This window comes from Ornithorhynchus anatinus, chromosome X1 (genome assembly GCF_004115215.2).
Source record: "Ornithorhynchus anatinus isolate Pmale09 chromosome X1, mOrnAna1.pri.v4, whole genome shotgun sequence".
NCBI lineage: Eukaryota > Metazoa > Chordata > Mammalia > Monotremata > Ornithorhynchidae > Ornithorhynchus > Ornithorhynchus anatinus.
In genome coordinates, this window is record NC_041749.1 from 15342589 (window position 1) to 15358851 (window position 16263).

The 16263-nt window shown below is 46.7% G+C and overlaps 1 protein-coding gene across 4 annotated transcripts in view; it reads left to right on the top strand.

The window, feature by feature from the left end:
* Positions 1-2203: 2203 nt before the first annotated feature.
* TFAP2B (transcription factor AP-2 beta) overlaps positions 2204-16263 on the top strand; it is a 34275-nt gene continuing 20215 nt past the window's right edge. For 2 of the 4 annotated variants that reach the window (XR_005659522.1, XM_039910334.1), the window contains exons 1-4: positions 2204-2396; positions 5875-5901; positions 7007-7465; positions 12929-12989. Coding sequence is in view for 3 of the 4 variants with exons in the window: in XM_039910334.1 (XP_039766268.1) it covers positions 2316-2396; positions 5875-5901; positions 7007-7465; positions 12929-12989 (628 nt within the window). In the remaining variant the exon portion in view is untranslated. The remainder of the gene's footprint in view (positions 2397-5874; positions 5902-7006; positions 7466-12928; positions 12990-16263) is intronic. The other 2 variants (XM_001509618.6, XM_039910335.1) reach the window with 2 other exon arrangements.

Sequence of the window (16263 nt, forward strand, 5' to 3'; positions counted from 1 at the left end):
TGAATCCGAATTTATAACCCATAGTCTTTATCTCAGGAAGAATTGATCCGGGAACGGGTTTGAGCTTTCTGAGAGGAAAGAGGCCAAGGGAAAGAGGGGAGCCGTGATTATTGAGCCCGAAGTGGTTTTAGAGCCCGAACTACAACACAGCCACGAATAATTTCATCTTTCTCCCGCTATGGGAGAGAACGGGTCAGACTGCCGCAAAGCAGCAAAAATCATCCGGGTTTGGTGGTTGGGGGTGGGGGTTGGGGGACGGGCAGGAGAGTATTTATTTCTTAGGCTTTTGTTTTTGTTTTTCCGTAATATAGGTCTTTCTCTTTACATGTCTTTGACTTTATTGGAAATCAAGTCCATGAAAGACCGTTGACTAGCTTGTTTGGTGCTTGAAAAGTCTTCCTTTCTATTGAATTGATAGCCACCACTTAGTTTCAAGAAAGCCATTTCCCGTGGAAGATCAATACCTGTACCCTCCACCTCCCCTTTTTCCTCTACCCCCTCCTCCTCCCTCTTCCCCCTTTTTCTCCCTTCCTGCATCCTACATCTCTTCCTTCGTCTTCTTCATTCTCCTCCTCTTCCACCTCCTCCTCCTCCTCGTCTTTTCCCCCCTTGCCATCTTCCTCCTCGCCCTCCACTCCCTCGTCCTTCCACCCCGCCCCCGCTTCTCTTTCCTCTTCTTCTTCCTCCCCTGGTTCTGCACTGGCCGATTTAAAGGCAATCTGTTCGTATCAGCTTTAATAACTTCCACCCCCAAATTGCCCTGTTTCCTTTCTGATTCCCTCTTGTTATTTCTTCTCTGGCCCCAGGGCTGAGGAGCCGAGGGTGGGGAGTGCAGGAAGGAAGGGAGGGAGGAGGAAAGGGGGGTCCTCCCTGACTGAGGGGATGCTCACACCCTCTGCAGGAGGAGAGGGGTTGAGATGGGAGGGGAGTGGGAGGGCGGGTGGAAACTGAGGATCTCCACTTTCTGCTTAAATTGGGTGAAGTGAAGGGTGGAGGGCTAGAGAAGGGAGTGGGGGCAATTGAGGAGAATAAAGATTTAAGGGTTCTACTTGCATCAATCAATCCTATTTGCTGAGCACTTACTGTGTGCAGAGTACTGTACTAAGTGCTTGGGAGTGTACAGTACAACAATATAACAGAGTTGGTAGACATCTTCCCCGCTCACAACGAGCTTATAGATCTGCGTTCTACCAGGTTTTTCGAGAACACTTTGAAGTCTCTTGTATTATAGAGGACCCAGGGTCTGGGCTGGTTTGACTTAGTACCAGTCAGTCAACTGTATTTATCGAGCGCCTACTGAGCACTGTGTTAAGCGCTCGGGAGAGTGTGATGAAAAAGAGTTGGTAGGCTCGTTCCTTTCTTTCTGGGAAGCCACTGAGAGGTTCAGAGCTCGGGTGGATCTGACTATCTGAGGCAAAAGATACCTCTTCCATGATTTCAAAATCTTCTGGGGGCTGTAAACTCCATGTAAATCATGGCCAGATCTGGGCGAGCCGACGGTCTTAAAGGGGGTGTCCAAAAAGGCGTCTGATCTCCGGAGTTTGGCTCACACCCAGGCCGGGCATATGAAACAGCTCAAGGTTTCTCGGACAAAAGAGCCAGAACCTGGCGACGGGGCTCAGCGTTGAGCTGGGAAAGGTTCTCCAAGTTGGGATCCATAAACACAGGAATCTTCAGAACCCAAAAGTGACCCTCCAAAACCAGAAGTCCCCTACCCGCCAGCCTACCCCCTCCCTGAGTTGCAGCTTTTGTGTTTAAACGTCTCTTGGAGTGTTTTCGAACTCTTCCTACAAAACAGCCGGATGACTTCCCCCAATTCCTCATTATAAACGGTGAAGAGTCTAGGTGGTTCAAATGATTCATCGTTTTATATAGAGAGGTTTTTAAAAAAATATTCATCACCCTGGATAGATATCTTTTCCAAGAGCAGCCTTTGGGATATTCGCTCTGTGGAACTGAATAACCCCTCATGGCTCCAGATCCAGCTAAGTATGCGAGGGAGGGAGTTGGGGGCAGAATTTGTATAATAAATAGTAAATGTTGCTTCTAAAGTCCTCTGTGTTCAGTGTGAGTGTGTGTGTGTGTGCGCGTGTGTGTGTGTGTGTGTGTGTGTGTGTGTGTGTGTGTGTGTGTGTAACAGATAATGTTTTACTATCCGACTGAGGTTTACTTGCAGTCCTATTGTTTCAGACAACAGATATAAGTTGCGATGGGAGAGGAACGTCGGATTTGGTGTCTGTCCCCCATTTCCAATTATAGATGGATCATTACAGACAGAGCAGTACTGAGAATCCAGACATCTGCTCTTCACATGAATGCACTCACCTCCTAGAGAACAGGCTGCCATCATGCTCTGGAAACTGGTTGAAAATGTCAAGTACGAAGATATCTATGAGGTGAGCAGACATCCCTCTCTACATCTTCTATATTTTAAAGATATAGAAATAGAGATTCTGGGGACCCGAACAGATAGATGAAAACAACAATTTCCTTGCAGATTTCTGTTCTGTTTCTCCAAGTCTTGAAACTTTTGCAAAGCTGGCGAAGAGGGAGAGGGGAGAGAGAGATTTCGCTCACCCGAGGACGGCTTTTGGAGCTGGGTTCAGGCACCTGGCGGGCAGGAAGAAGTTTTAGGGGTATATTTTAGCACGGGGTCGGACTGGAATTGAATTCAATTGGGATCAAACGTTTGAGAACGTTTGAGTCGGGCTCGGGAGAGGGGGACTCTGATCTCGACATCAGCAAGTAGTGCCTGAGCCCGTTTGAAAGCAAGCCTCATCCCAAACGGACGGGACTTCTTCGTTTTATATTTTCTGGCTCTTTTTTTCAGACAAATTTCCCGAGTATCCATGGGGTATAGAGATGGAGGGGAAGAAAGAAACAGATAGATAGATAGATAGATAGATAGATAGATAGATAGATAGATAGATAGATAAAGCAGACGAACGAACAAATTGATCCGTCAAAGGAAGATAATTTAATGTACGCGTTTTAGCTGATCTGCCTCGTCGAGGACCAGAACCCCCATCTTAATAATGGTGAACTATTTTACCATTTTTGGACCCGAATTTCCCCTCGTAAGTCCCATGCCCGGGATCCCAAGCCGCCCTGGCCATCAGCAACTCTTCATCGGAATGAACAAGTTCGTGGACTCAGAAGGGCCGGCGCTGCCTGCCTCTTCTCTCAATGCCTCTTTGCCGCGGTGGGCATCGAGGGGGGATTGCCCAGGGCAGCCTCCATCCGATTTAGGAGAGCCTTTGAATTGCCCTGAGCTTCCAGAGCCGCTTCTCATGGGAGCGGGGTCCTACGATCACTGCTCTCTCTGAACCCGGCCGTGGGAAGGGAGGAAAGCAGATCCCGACGCCAAAGTATACAGGGTCCCCTCTAGGGGAGATTTGCTCTTTTCAGCGGGGGAACCCTTGGTAAAGAGGATGAAACGGTTTGGGAAAATAAACAGATTTAACGCAAGAGAGAAAGAGTCAAAGAGGGATTCAGGTGAACAGGAAAAAGGCAAATTAAGCAGGAGAACGAAAGTATAAAAATGAAAGAACAATGAATGGGAGAAAAGAAGACAGGGGGGAGAAAAGAAAGAAAGGAAGAAGAGCAGAAAGGAAGAAAAAGGAAAGAGGGAAAGAAAAAGGAAAGAAAGAAAGAAGAAAAAAGAAGAGGGAAAGAGATATATAGAGGAACTAGAGTAAGCGACGGAGTAAACGAAAAAAATAGAAAATAGCGAAATAATAAGGAAGGAAGGAAGACGCAAAGAGAGTATATAAAGACAAAACGAAAGAGACAAAAGAGAGAGAACGCGATGAACGAAGGAGAAAGAAAGGCGAGAAAGAGAAATCTCTTTCGTTATGAAAGAGATAAAGAGAGTAAAAGAAAAGAGAGGAGAGAAGGATTGAAAGAAAGAAGACAAGAGAGGGAGAGAAAGAAAAGAGAGGAGAGGGAGGGAAAGAAAGAATGGTTCGAAGGAAGGAGAAAGAAGAAAGGAAGAGAGGGGGAAGTGGGGGAAATAAATAAGGAGAGAGATAAAGTAGCAAGGAAGGGACTCTGAAGCAAAGGGATGCCCGGCCTAAGACCGCGAGGGAAAGTGGGTGAGGGTATTCAAGTGCCCGGGGCTCTTAGGTGGGAGCTCGTAGGAGTCAGTCGCCCTCAACTCCCGGGCCCGTCTCGGCTCTCCCTAACTCCGGACCACTGACCCCGTTCGGGTCTTTCACAGATTCTCCCTTCCGGAGCTGAGAACGGAGAGGTCCGTCCTGGTTCGGCTCGCGTCCTAGGCAGTACCCTTGTCCTTGCACCCCTGGACACACACCCCAGGCTCTAAAAAGGGGCGCCCCCGACCTCCACCTCTCCCAAGAAGGAAGACAGAGGGATGAAGCGATAGGGTGGGAGGGGTTAGGGTGAGGGTCATTCTTGTCTGGCTTTTGTTTTCTGGTGGTCGGGGAGGAGAGGGCGGAGGGGGCGAGGGGATTGTACATTAATTCCCCCCGGGAGCGCAAGGGTTCCAGGGGGCTTGAGTCTGGAGCGGCGGTGGCTCGGTCTCTCTGGTGAACCCGCTGGAACAAGGCTGAAATCTAACTCTCCCGAGCTACCCAAGAGTGGCAGGATGGTCTGGAAAAGCTGTCCCGATCCAAAACGAAAAGCGTTATTGGGGCCCCGAGTCCTTGGCTGGATGGAAAGCGATCAAATCCGGCGATGGGCTTCGTCAAATTGGCCATTAGGAAGGGGAGAGAAACCAAGCCAGGTAATGTCCCTAAAATGCCTTCGTAACCGGCTCCGGACAAAGCCAGGTCCGGAGTGAATCTGTTTAAGAAGGGAGGAAGGTTGAACTTTAACAGAAATGGCAGTCCGGCCAGTTGAACGGGTTCCTGCAACATCAAAAAAGCTTTTCTGTTGCCTCTGGCTTTGCCTCGAAACGATCAATTCCGTCTCCTTTAAGATTCATTGCATAAATGCTACATCTGGAAGAAAACTGGGGGCCTCTCTCAGCTCGAAGGGGGGTGGGGAGCGCACAAACCCATGAAGAATGATTCGGAACCCAAACCCACGTTGATTTTCCCCCTTTTATTGAACAAATACATGTAATTTCCAACATTTCAGCAAAAGTCCCTAATTGCCACTGTAAACAGACAAATTAGAGCGGTTACCCTTTTTCTTAGAAAGGATTAGGGAACCTTGAACAAAGCACCAAAGGCAACCCGTTTCTCCTACTAGGAATGTATAATTAAATGGAAAAGAAGGAAATATGATTTTTTTTTAGCCTCCAGCACTGCCTCCGTTCGATTTCCTTGTTCCAAAGAAGCAGTGTCTGGTTTACACTTCTCCTCGGCTCAGTTCATTGAAGTTGTACCTCTTCCTTGCTAAACTTTCCCCAACTCTGCTTTTTGCCAGCCCCCCTCGTCTGATTACATCTAGTAATTCTCCACTGAATGAACGTCATTTACAATAGTAGGGGAGCTCTCGAGCTGGGCTGCAGCTTCACGCTCCATTTGTTCTCCATTTTCCTTTTAAAGTAGTCGTGTAATATTAATAGTCATGAATATCAATTATTATGAGGCGGTGTAGCCAGGCGGAGGGAGGAAGTCCACCCAAAGCAGTCTGAGCCTAGCCTTGGGTAGAAGCGGATTGCATCTGGAAACTCACCGAAGGGGGGGGAAAAAAGAGAAAAATAGAAGGAGGGAGAGAACTCACATCTCTCTGTGGGTGACACACAACGCCAATCTTATTTTGGGAAACCTTTTTTGATGGATAGTCCTGGAAATACCTCAAGCTCTGTTCCTGGGTCGAGCACGTTTCCCTGCCGTTTTCCTTGATTTTATTTTACTTTTTGATCAACTGTTTTATTTTTAGCAGTAACCAGACTTTTTTTTCCAGATGTTAGTCCACACCTATTCAGCCATGGTGAGTTCGGATCCACGTTGTACAAGAATTGCATGCTCTCTCTCTCTCTCTCTCTATCTCTTTCTCTCTTTGAACGCCTTTGCCTCGGTAATTTAGCACAATAATTGGAGGAGACTGCTGCTGCTTCTCTCTTTCGCATTGTGTGTTCTCGGTTTGAGCTGGAGGAGTCAGCTGGGGTTAGAGGTGGGGGGTGGGGGGGGCCGGGTGAGAGAGGAAAAACTTTTTTCCTGCCCACTGCTTTTGGGGGATTTGGGTGGCCGTTTCTGGAAAGACAAGGACACTGACTTTAACGTGGCAGATTCATCCTGAGAAGTCCATCTCCCCTTCCCCCTGGACATTTCATTAACTTTTCTCCTCCAGACTAAGTTCTATCGACTTTCCCACTCACCCCCATTCCCCGCCCCCCAGCTAACCCCCAATAACTCTCAGGCCTCCATTTTCCCACCCAGGAGAAAAATACCAGTGTTCTGCCCTGTACTAACCGGTACCCCCCGCCCCCCATTTCGAATACTTGGAGTTCGGGGGTCAGCTCCCACAAACCCCGGGAAATCCACCGCTTTGAAGCTTTTAGGGGAGAGAAAGCCGATTCCACCGCCCCTCGCCCCCACTTCAATCAAGGGCTGAGCTGCCATCGGAAGGATGAGTTAATGCAGCTTTCACAGCAGGAGGAGCCGGGAAACGGACCCTCCGGGGGTTGTCAATGACTACGGTTTGGGCGGCTAGAAAAACGGATAAACCCCTCCGGAGAGCACACACCCGTCTACACCATCCTCCTATGTGTGCAGTGTGGACCCCCTTCCCCCCCACCCCCCGCCTTTCCGTGTCCCCCATCCCGCCCCTCCCTCTTCAGTTTGTTATTCAAACCTGCGGGCTCAGTCGTTGCTGGATTTTGTTTTGCCTCTTTTTTCTTTTCTTTTCTTTTTCTTTTTTCTTCCCCTCCCCGCCCCCCCCCCCCCCACGCTGCATCTCTAGGACATCCCGAACCTGTGTGTTTTGCGGTCTGAGTGAAGTTGGGGTCTGAGTCTCTGTGTTAGCGCCCCGTCTCCCCCTCCTCGGAGCGTTTCATCGGATTCTCTCCCCTTCTTGTTTGTATTTTGGCCTTCAGGACCGGCACGATGGCGTCCCCAGCCACAGCTCTAGGCTGTCCCAGCTGGGCTCCGTGTCGCAGGGACCCTACTCCAGCGCTCCTCCGCTGTCTCACACCCCATCCTCGGATTTCCAGCCGCCCTATTTCCCGCCCCCCTACCAGCCTCTCCCCTACCACCAGAGCCAGGACCCGTACTCGCATGTCAATGACCCGTACTCCCTGAACCCTCTGCACCAGCCCCAGCAGCATCCTTGGGGCCAGAGGCAGAGGCAAGACGTGGGGTCGGAGACCAGCTCGCTCCTGCCCCAGCCGAGGGCCGCCCTGCCTCAACTGTCGGGACTTGACCCCCGGCGGGATTACCACTCGGTCCGGAGGCCAGATGTCCTGCTCCACTCGGCCCACCACGGGCTGGACTCCGGCATGGGCGACAGTCTGGCCCTGCATGGCATTGGCCACCCGGGGATGGAAGACGTCCAGGTAAGAGCCGGCACCAAGGGGACCGTTCGGGCGGTGGGAAGTTGCGTGGGGAGAGGAGGATGCTCGGCTTCTTCCCCGCATCTGGTGGCCCCGGGAGTGGCTCTTGGCAGGGCAGTGGTTTCTCTCCACTGCCGAGGGGAATCCCAGCAGCCCTACCGGGAATCCCTGCATCCCCACTGGGAGTCCCTGCATCTCCACCGGGAATCCCTGCATCTCCGGAGGTGAGGGTGGGAAAAGACCTCTTTAGCTTGCGGTCCCCAGGCTCGAGGCCAGCTTTGGTTATTCCGTTTTTCCCGCAGTTAGTTTTTATTCTGGTTTTCCCGCAGAGGTAGTCCTACAGGGCTTAGTACGGTCCCTGTCCCACAAAACTCACACATTCACACACACCTTCCCCGCGGAAGCCGGACTCCCTGTTCTTGGCCTCCAGAACCGTCCGGCCTCTCTGCAGTCAATCATACAATCAAGCAGTCGTACTTACTGGGGGCTTGCTGTGGGCAGGGAACACTGTACTAAGCACTTGGGAGAACACAACACAACAAAATAACATATTCCCTGCCCACATAGAGCTTACAGTCTAGAGAGTCTACAGTCTACAGTGTATCTGTTGCCGGCTGAGCCAGGCCTGAAAATTTAGGAACCAATTTTAAATAAAAACGATTTGTGAAACAATATTCCCAGATTCTTCCTCCCAAACACACACACACACACACACACACACACACACACACACACACACGTATTCCCTCGTTCAAAAGGCTTCACGTGTTGTTGGTTTTTTTTTTCTTAAAACAAAAGCTCTATAATCATTTCCCCTGTTCGACCCCGATCTGGTTCTGGGCCTTCGACCGTGTCAAACTTAACAAAGAACGTGAAAAGAAAAGATACATTAAACTATCTGGTTGAATTCGAAAGGTCTCCGTTGGCCTCTCGTTTAAAATGTCAAAGGATCGGGTGGTCATGTTTGACTGGAATTTAATTGACACAAATTTAACGGCATATATTTTCCTACGATCTATAATATTATTAAAGCTTCTGAAGATAAATGGAACTGTGGAGTGAAGGAGGGAGAGAGAAGGTGAAGAAAATGACCTCCTTCCTCTTGCTCTCTCGCTATCTACAGAGTATCAAACAGTCTGTGACCTATGCTATTTGCTAATGGGGTGTTTTAAAAAGAATTTTTCAGTCCTTTGTTTATTATTGTTGAAAAAGGTACCAGCACATTGAATTCTATGACTCTTGAAAGATTTTTATGGGTAAGAATGCCCGAACAGTTTTACTGAATTAACTGAGCGTGGCTGTCTCTATCCAAATATGTTGCATGAGCTAGAATAACATAGTAGGTAAGAAACATTTCATTCAGGCTGGCATCGGGATAGCCTTTATCTTGAAAAGTAAGAGTAAATCATGTAGTGAAACTTTCTGAGTAGGTAAGGCTTTGGGTGTAGAATGTATATCGGCCGTTTTATTTATATTCAGATTTTCAGGAATTCCTTCCCCAGTCGCAGCACCATTATCAGTGTCCCAGGGCAAAGAAGCATTAGAATTGAGTTATATTGTGGATAATTCAGCCCGTAATGAAAAAGGTGTTCCCCCTTCCCCTCCACCACCGCCCCCCAAGGTTGGGAGGCTAATGAAGTTGGATCAGAGCTCTCATGATGAGACAGGGTGAGGACTGTCAGAGAGAATACGACTGGTCGCGAGCTTGGGGCAGGGTGGGTTTGTATCTAGAAGCAAAACCTGCTCTCATTAGAGGTAATAATAGTAATTGTGGTATTTGATAAGCACTAACTATGAGCCAAGCGCTGTTCTAAGTGCTGGGGAAGATACAAGATAATCAGATCAGAGTTAGTAGGGCAGCCCTTTGTGAATAGGCATTATTTTGCCCTTGGGGCTAATTTAGCAAGCCCTCCATCCCCCCGCCTTCCCACCCCACGCCCCGCCAATATCCCAATTTGGACGATTTAGAGGGAGGAATTTCAGTATCCATCATTTGCCAGGCAGGTCAGGGAAGCAAGGTCCTTCAGCTGGAAAAAAAAAATCCTTTCGTGAGATTTTCGAGATAACGCCAACTCTCTCGGGCTATTTATTTTGAAAAAGAGTAATTCCCCACCTTCCCTGTCTCCACCATTCCCTTAAAGAAGGGCGGGTGTCAGAAGAAAGATGGTTACTGGTTCTCGAGTTTGATGCCAGAGGTTTCCCAGGCGTGTGATTGACGAGAAAGAGAAGGCAGGGTAGTTGACAAAGAGAGGAAGAGAAAGGTGGGGTGGGGTGAGGGGGGACGAGAGGAGGACCTGAGGAGACAGAAAAGCCTAATACCAGTATCAGAAAATATCGACCCCTTCGATAGCGTATGGTCTGCTGTCCAAGAACCGAGTTTATGCAAGTGAAAACGCAATGATATTCCATAAGATACGTTGATTATCACTAAATCTCTAATGTTATTATTACTATTATTTTATTCGTTGAATAAGAGCAAACTACTTATTGTGAATACGGCATCGGATTCATGAGCATCTGCCACATCTCACCGAAAGTCTGATCATTTGTCATTCCCAAATCTGCCTCAATGAGAAGGAGCGTGGCTTAGTGGAAAGGGCCCGGGCTTGGAAGTCAGGGGACATGGGTTCTAATCCCGGCTCCTCCATTTGTCTGCTGTGTGACCTTGGGCAAGCCATTTAACTTCTCTGTGCCTCAGCTACCTCATCTGTAAAATGGGGATTAAGACTGTGGACCGCACGTGGGACAACATGATTACCTTGTATCTACCCTAGACCTTAGAACAGTGCTTGGCACATAGTAAACCCTTAACAAATACCATCGTTATTATTAAGAATGATTTTTGTAGCGTCGCGTTTCGCCCGTTCTCTGGGTACAGACTTCTCACCTGCTGCAAGCATGATGCGTTTTAGTGGTAACTCACAGGCATGCACGTACACACATGCGCACACACATACACACACACACACACATGCACACAGGCGCTCGCGTGCTTCCCCCGCCTCCCTCTCTCCACTGCCCTCCCCCCACCCACCACATTCTCACCCACGCACACAGGGCAACCTCCCCGACCGAAAAAGAGCTAATTAACCAAATGCTTCTAATATTTTTTTTAAATGAAACTATAAAACCCTGTCAATTTCTATTTCAATTTACTCTCAGGGGCTATTAAACCAGCAAATCGTTGTTTGAGTTCTGTGTATGCTACATTTCACCCATTGTGTTCCTATGCCAAAATAGGAGAGCGAGAAAGCACATACATTCACAGACGCACACACCCTCTTACCCACACACTTATACACACACATTTATATATGCATTCACACCCACAAATACTTTCACACCCGATCATTCACACACATACACACACACACACAGCATACATATGTATTCATACATACACACACAAACATCCCTCCATGTTTGTTGAAGCTACGGATATCTCTTCCCCCCTTTCCCTCTCCCTCCTCCTCCTCCACCACTAGCATCTTTGCATTAAAGATGGGGAAGTTAACTTGCCCCCCAAATTCCCCAAACTCACACCCTCCTAAGGCTTTTAAAGCAACCCCTGGTATCACTTTTAACTAAAGAAGTCTAGTAATTAAAAGTCTGAGTTGTTTTTCCACGTTTCCGCATGCAGTCCTAATTAAATCTTTACGATCCTCTCTGTGACTATTAAGTGCCAGCATGCTGCGTGAATATCCTGTACAAAAACCCAGCAGGCGGCCGTAATTAGATAGAAAATCAGACAAGAGTCTTCTCATTAAGTACAACAACTAACCCACGTTGCTGATGAAGCGTGTGGATGTATATATATAGATATATCTATATATAGATAGGTAGAGATACACCCACACAATATATATGTGTAGGGAGTTATAGATAACTAGATGAATTTGTGTGTGTGCAGTGATTATGCTTCTCCCGGATATGCGTCTCTTCGTATGTCTGCATCTGTGTGTCTGTGGTTGTGTATCTGTCTGTACATGCGTCCGCCTGAAGCCCATGGAGGTGCATTCGGGATCTAGCACGAGGAGATGAATTGAGATAAGATAAAACGACCTTGAATATTCATCTTCACATTCCTAGTATGCTGCCAATTTAAAACCCGTTTGTCAGGAGAAGAGCAAGTTTCCTCACTGTTTTAAGAACAGAAGATTGTCTGCTTTAAAACGCAAACCAAAGCAACCTCCCCTTTCCCCTCCTTCTATCCCTCCCCCACCAACGTCCGCATGATTAGATCATTCTCTCTTTTAGTATGTTGTTGGGCTTAGGTTGGAGAACTCTTGTTTATCATACACATACACAGTCACACACCCCTCCCCAGTCTCTAGAGGAGAGAAGCGAAGCTCGGCGTTCCGAATTGTTCTATACAGTGGACAGTGAACACATTCTTGCCATATGAAGCATAGTGTTTTCTACTTAGGGCCCTAGCCTTCTCCGGATCCAATTAACAAAGAAATGGATTGTTTTTCTCCTGAGAGAAACAAGCTCAAAAGTCAGTGTGTTCCCGAGTGAATGTGTGAATCCGGGCAACTCCATTTGCACCCCATCTTCTCCCACGTTATGGTATGAGTGAGTCTCCAAACTAATTGACAACCCCCGAAATCGCTCCTTCCCTGGGAAATCTGTTCTAAACGGCCCCCTTTAAAACTCCGATTCCTTGGGAAGGTTTTGCTGGGAAGAATATTATTCGGAGTGACTGTGGTGGAGAGCTGAGTACGAGAAGCCCGGCTGTTCGTGTTCTTTTGTTGACCTCAGTTCACTGGAGTTAACGCCTTCCTAACAGGTGGGCTGATTCGCGGGGAGGGGAAAGGAAGGCGAATCTATGTAGAGTACAGAAGAACTAAATTGTCCAGGCTCATATTTTTCTCTTCGGGCAATGAATCAGTCGCCGGGGCCCTGAGAACAGGCAGCCATCAGCGGAGTTAAGAGGTCCGGTAGTTTAACCAACCTGCTCCTGTGTGTTGACGTTTGCATTCCACTCCGAACTGCTCAGACTTTAATTAAACTCCCATAATGTCAACTATTAAATATAAAAAGCAAATGGCCTTTGAGTTATTAAGATACAGCGGGGGAGGAAGGGGGAAATAAATTTTCCTTAAAAGCGTTCGTCTGCATCGCATTCAGATTCTGGTGAATCGGGTATTTTCTTAAAGGACGCAAAATATAACGATTGATTGAAGGCAAAACCACCCAGACAATAAGTGTTATAGAGAATAACAAAAAACATTATTGTACCCCAGTTAGCGCCTTTCTCACTTTTTTTTTTCATTTAGAAGGCTATATAATTGGGATGAATTTCATTTCCATGTCGATTTTAGGGGGGATAATAATATAAAAAACCCTCCCCCAGTGAATTAATATAAATGGAAATAACAGGACACCAGTTTGTAATGACATGATTTATGTGCGCGATTTTTTAATATCCAGTCCATTTGAATAGTGATGTTTTTATATTCACAGTCAGTTGAAGATGGCAATAACGGCGGCATGAATCTATTGGACCAGTCTGTCATTAAAAAAGGTATGGACTATCCCAATATAAGATAGACAAACTTTTACTGCGTAGCTACTCTGTAGCTTCCTGATGTTTGCACTTTGAGTGAATTCATTACTCAGTAAGTCACGGCCACTGTTCAAACATCTTAGTTAAGAATAGAGGGTGATGCAGGTAGTGGGGAAGAAGGAAGGAGTGGGGTGAGGGAAATACAGAGAGAGAGAGAGAGATGGGGAGATGTACATATAGAGAACTTTCCAGTAGTATTTTATTTCTGGGTGTTGGTGTTATGTTCGGTTCAAACCTACAGCGTCGCCTTCAGTGACGAATTCTTGTCAGTTCTACCTAGAACAAGCAAATTGCATCCAGTTCAGGATTGACAGGTCCTTGTTTGGCGAAGGTGCTAGGAACAGTGCTTGGCACATAGTAAGAGCTTAACAAATACCATCAATATCAAAAGAGTCACTGCAACCCTCCTTTTACCCTCCCTTGATTCCTTGATTTCCATTCACTGAGTTTAAGGATGAGGAGATTCCATTTATAGATTTAAGCCGTATTTTTCTTTTTTCTGATGTGGCAAATGGGTTTGGTAAATATGCACAGCCTCTGCCGGAATTTCCACTCGTTACACATATGCATACATGATTTAGTGTGACTGCAGAATCACCCCATACTGTTAAAGGGCGTGTGATATTAACAAATGTTTGCAGTCTCTTGTACAGCTGTAAGCAAAATAATTAACTAATTAAACTAATTAAATGTAATTACAATAACTCATTTCGGGCGTATTGCAGCTGCTTTTTTTTTTTTTAACATTTCCCTGACAGTTACTGAGAGGGGACCCAGCGATTAGGGTGTTAGGGTGCGCTGCTGACACTCACTCTCTCCCCTGCCCCCAATTTAGAAAGCCATGTATGTAAACCTGACTTTTGTCATAATCAAAGAGCTGCTTTTACGAAAGACAGTTTGCTCCTCTAGATGTTCCCTAACGATGACGGAGTTTGTTACTGTCCAAACCGCCCATTTTCAAGCGCTTCTCATCCAACCTATCTTCATGAATTCCGCCAATACTCTGCAAGGAAAGACTAGTGGAAGCCATAAAATGTCGCTTTGAAGTCGAGAATACTAAAAGGATTGTGAAATCAAAATTCGAGTTAGGGTGATGTATTCCTAATTTTCTTCTTTTTAACGAGGCAGAAACAGCAATTCTTTTAGCTCTGGGGGAGAGATGTGAAACCACTGTGCTTTGACACTCCCGTTCAGAAGAGCCAGGCTTTTCGGGAAAGCGAAATATCCCTTCAATCTTGTTTGTTTGTTCTCTTTCTTTGTCTTTCTGTCTCTCTGTCTCTTCCTCACTTTTTCTATCTCTTGGTCATTTAGGGTTTCTGTTTCTGGGGCCAATTTCGGCCCCAGGGTGATGAGGGGAGTGTGGAGAAAGTATTTTCCCCATCTCAGAGTTCCTCTCCAGGATGTTCTCTCCTATCTTTTTTTCTTAGTTAATTGCTGGTTGATTTGTGACAGGGATTTCCCCGTTTTTGAGTCTGGTCGGTGTCAATGAGCTTACTGGATCGTCCATAGACTCCTTTTTTTTTTCTTTCTTTCTTCAGCAGAAGACCAAAGGGCGAACCCCTTAGACTAGAGACATGACTTTAGGAAGAGGTTTTTGACGAGGACTGCATGTAGCGATTTTGAGATTTCAAGCAGCTGAACAAATTACAAGATGTAAAACTAGTAGGGCGTGAAGATATTTATACTGAAGTTAGCTCCGTGGGCTTAATTCATAGAAAATACTCTAATCGATGAATTGATGAGGAGGAAGGCAGATTTAGAACCGATTCACCAAAGTTGCTGAGATACTGATTTACAGTAATGGGTTTCTATATTATCGTTTTAAAATAGCCATTTTAACTATCAAAGGTTGAGGCAAGTTGGGGGTTTGATAACAACTTTCCAAATTTAATTTTGATTCCCTTAATAAAAAGAAACAGGTGAGATGATAAGCCAAGTGGGTATTTTTCAGAAATACTGAAGAAATAATCCCGGGTGGAGATAATTTTACATCTTGCACAATAAGACACCTTGCCCGCCGAATAAACAATTTAAAAGAAAGACTGTGAGCTCCATGTAGGGCAGAGACTGCGTCCAACGTGATTAACTTGTATCTATCCCAGTGCTTAGAACAGTGCTTGACACATAGTAAGCCCTTAACAAATGTTACAAAACAAAACGAAGACTCTCTGGGACCTTTTCAAGACAGGTTGGAGATGTGACCTCCATGTTACCGCTATGCTGCCTTCAAGCCTGGTTGGAGATTTTAGTTGCCCTGTTATGTCACCTCCCCACCACCTCCCAGAAATGGCCACCCAGAGTTCCCTGGCGTTTGGAAGGACGGGAGAGCAAAAGAAGACAGGAAAGGTATTTTCAGAATGAAGCATCCCAAATGGCAATCTCTGTCGGAGACGTGGGCACAGTCCACGTATAGCCTAATAAATAAAGGACATTTTGGCAGGTTAAAAAAAAAAGCCAGCTCAGTGATAAGGAGAAAGCCAACAGCCTATTCCCTTAGGCATTCCCAGTGACTTTTTGTTGATGGACTCTCCTGAGTCGGGCATGGTGGGCGTGGGCGTGGCCTCCAAAGCTTTCCTGACACTCCCAACGGGGGAAAGTCCGTGCAGAACAGTCCAGACCTGTCCGATGGAGCCTCGTGCGCCTATTTCACCGTCGATTAGGGCCGCTCTCTGGCTATGTTTGCTATCGGGGCTTAGGCTGACATTTCTGAAGTAATTTAGTTAAGAGGAAATGAGTTGTTCCCAGTAGAGAGAGCAAACGAGAAGAGTGAAGGTAGCCAGCGTGATAAATGGGTCTTTCATTTGAAGATCTCCAGAGCTCGTTTAAGTCTAATTTTCTGTATTGGCCCCCTTTGAGCTATTAATGCAATAGGCAGGGACCGTGGCCCCGTGGCTTTTAGCTACCCCATTAGAACGAACATTAAGCTGCCAAGTCTGAACTCCTTTGCGGGAGGGGGGCGGGGGTGTAATGAAAGGTGGTTTTTAAACTCTCCTAATCTAAACTGGCAGAGGGTGGTTAATACGATTTGAAGGGGGCTGGTCAATGAGCAATCAATAAAGTAATAATGAGAAGGATGCGGTACATTAACAGTCTAAAAATCCAACGAGACATTAAAAAATCATTCTTAACTCTTACTTCCATTAAGATGAGGAAGGTTGCGGGATGCGGGGGCGGGAGACCAGCTCCTCTAAATGATCGCCACCATCCTATCCGCGTCATCTCGCCCTTAAAG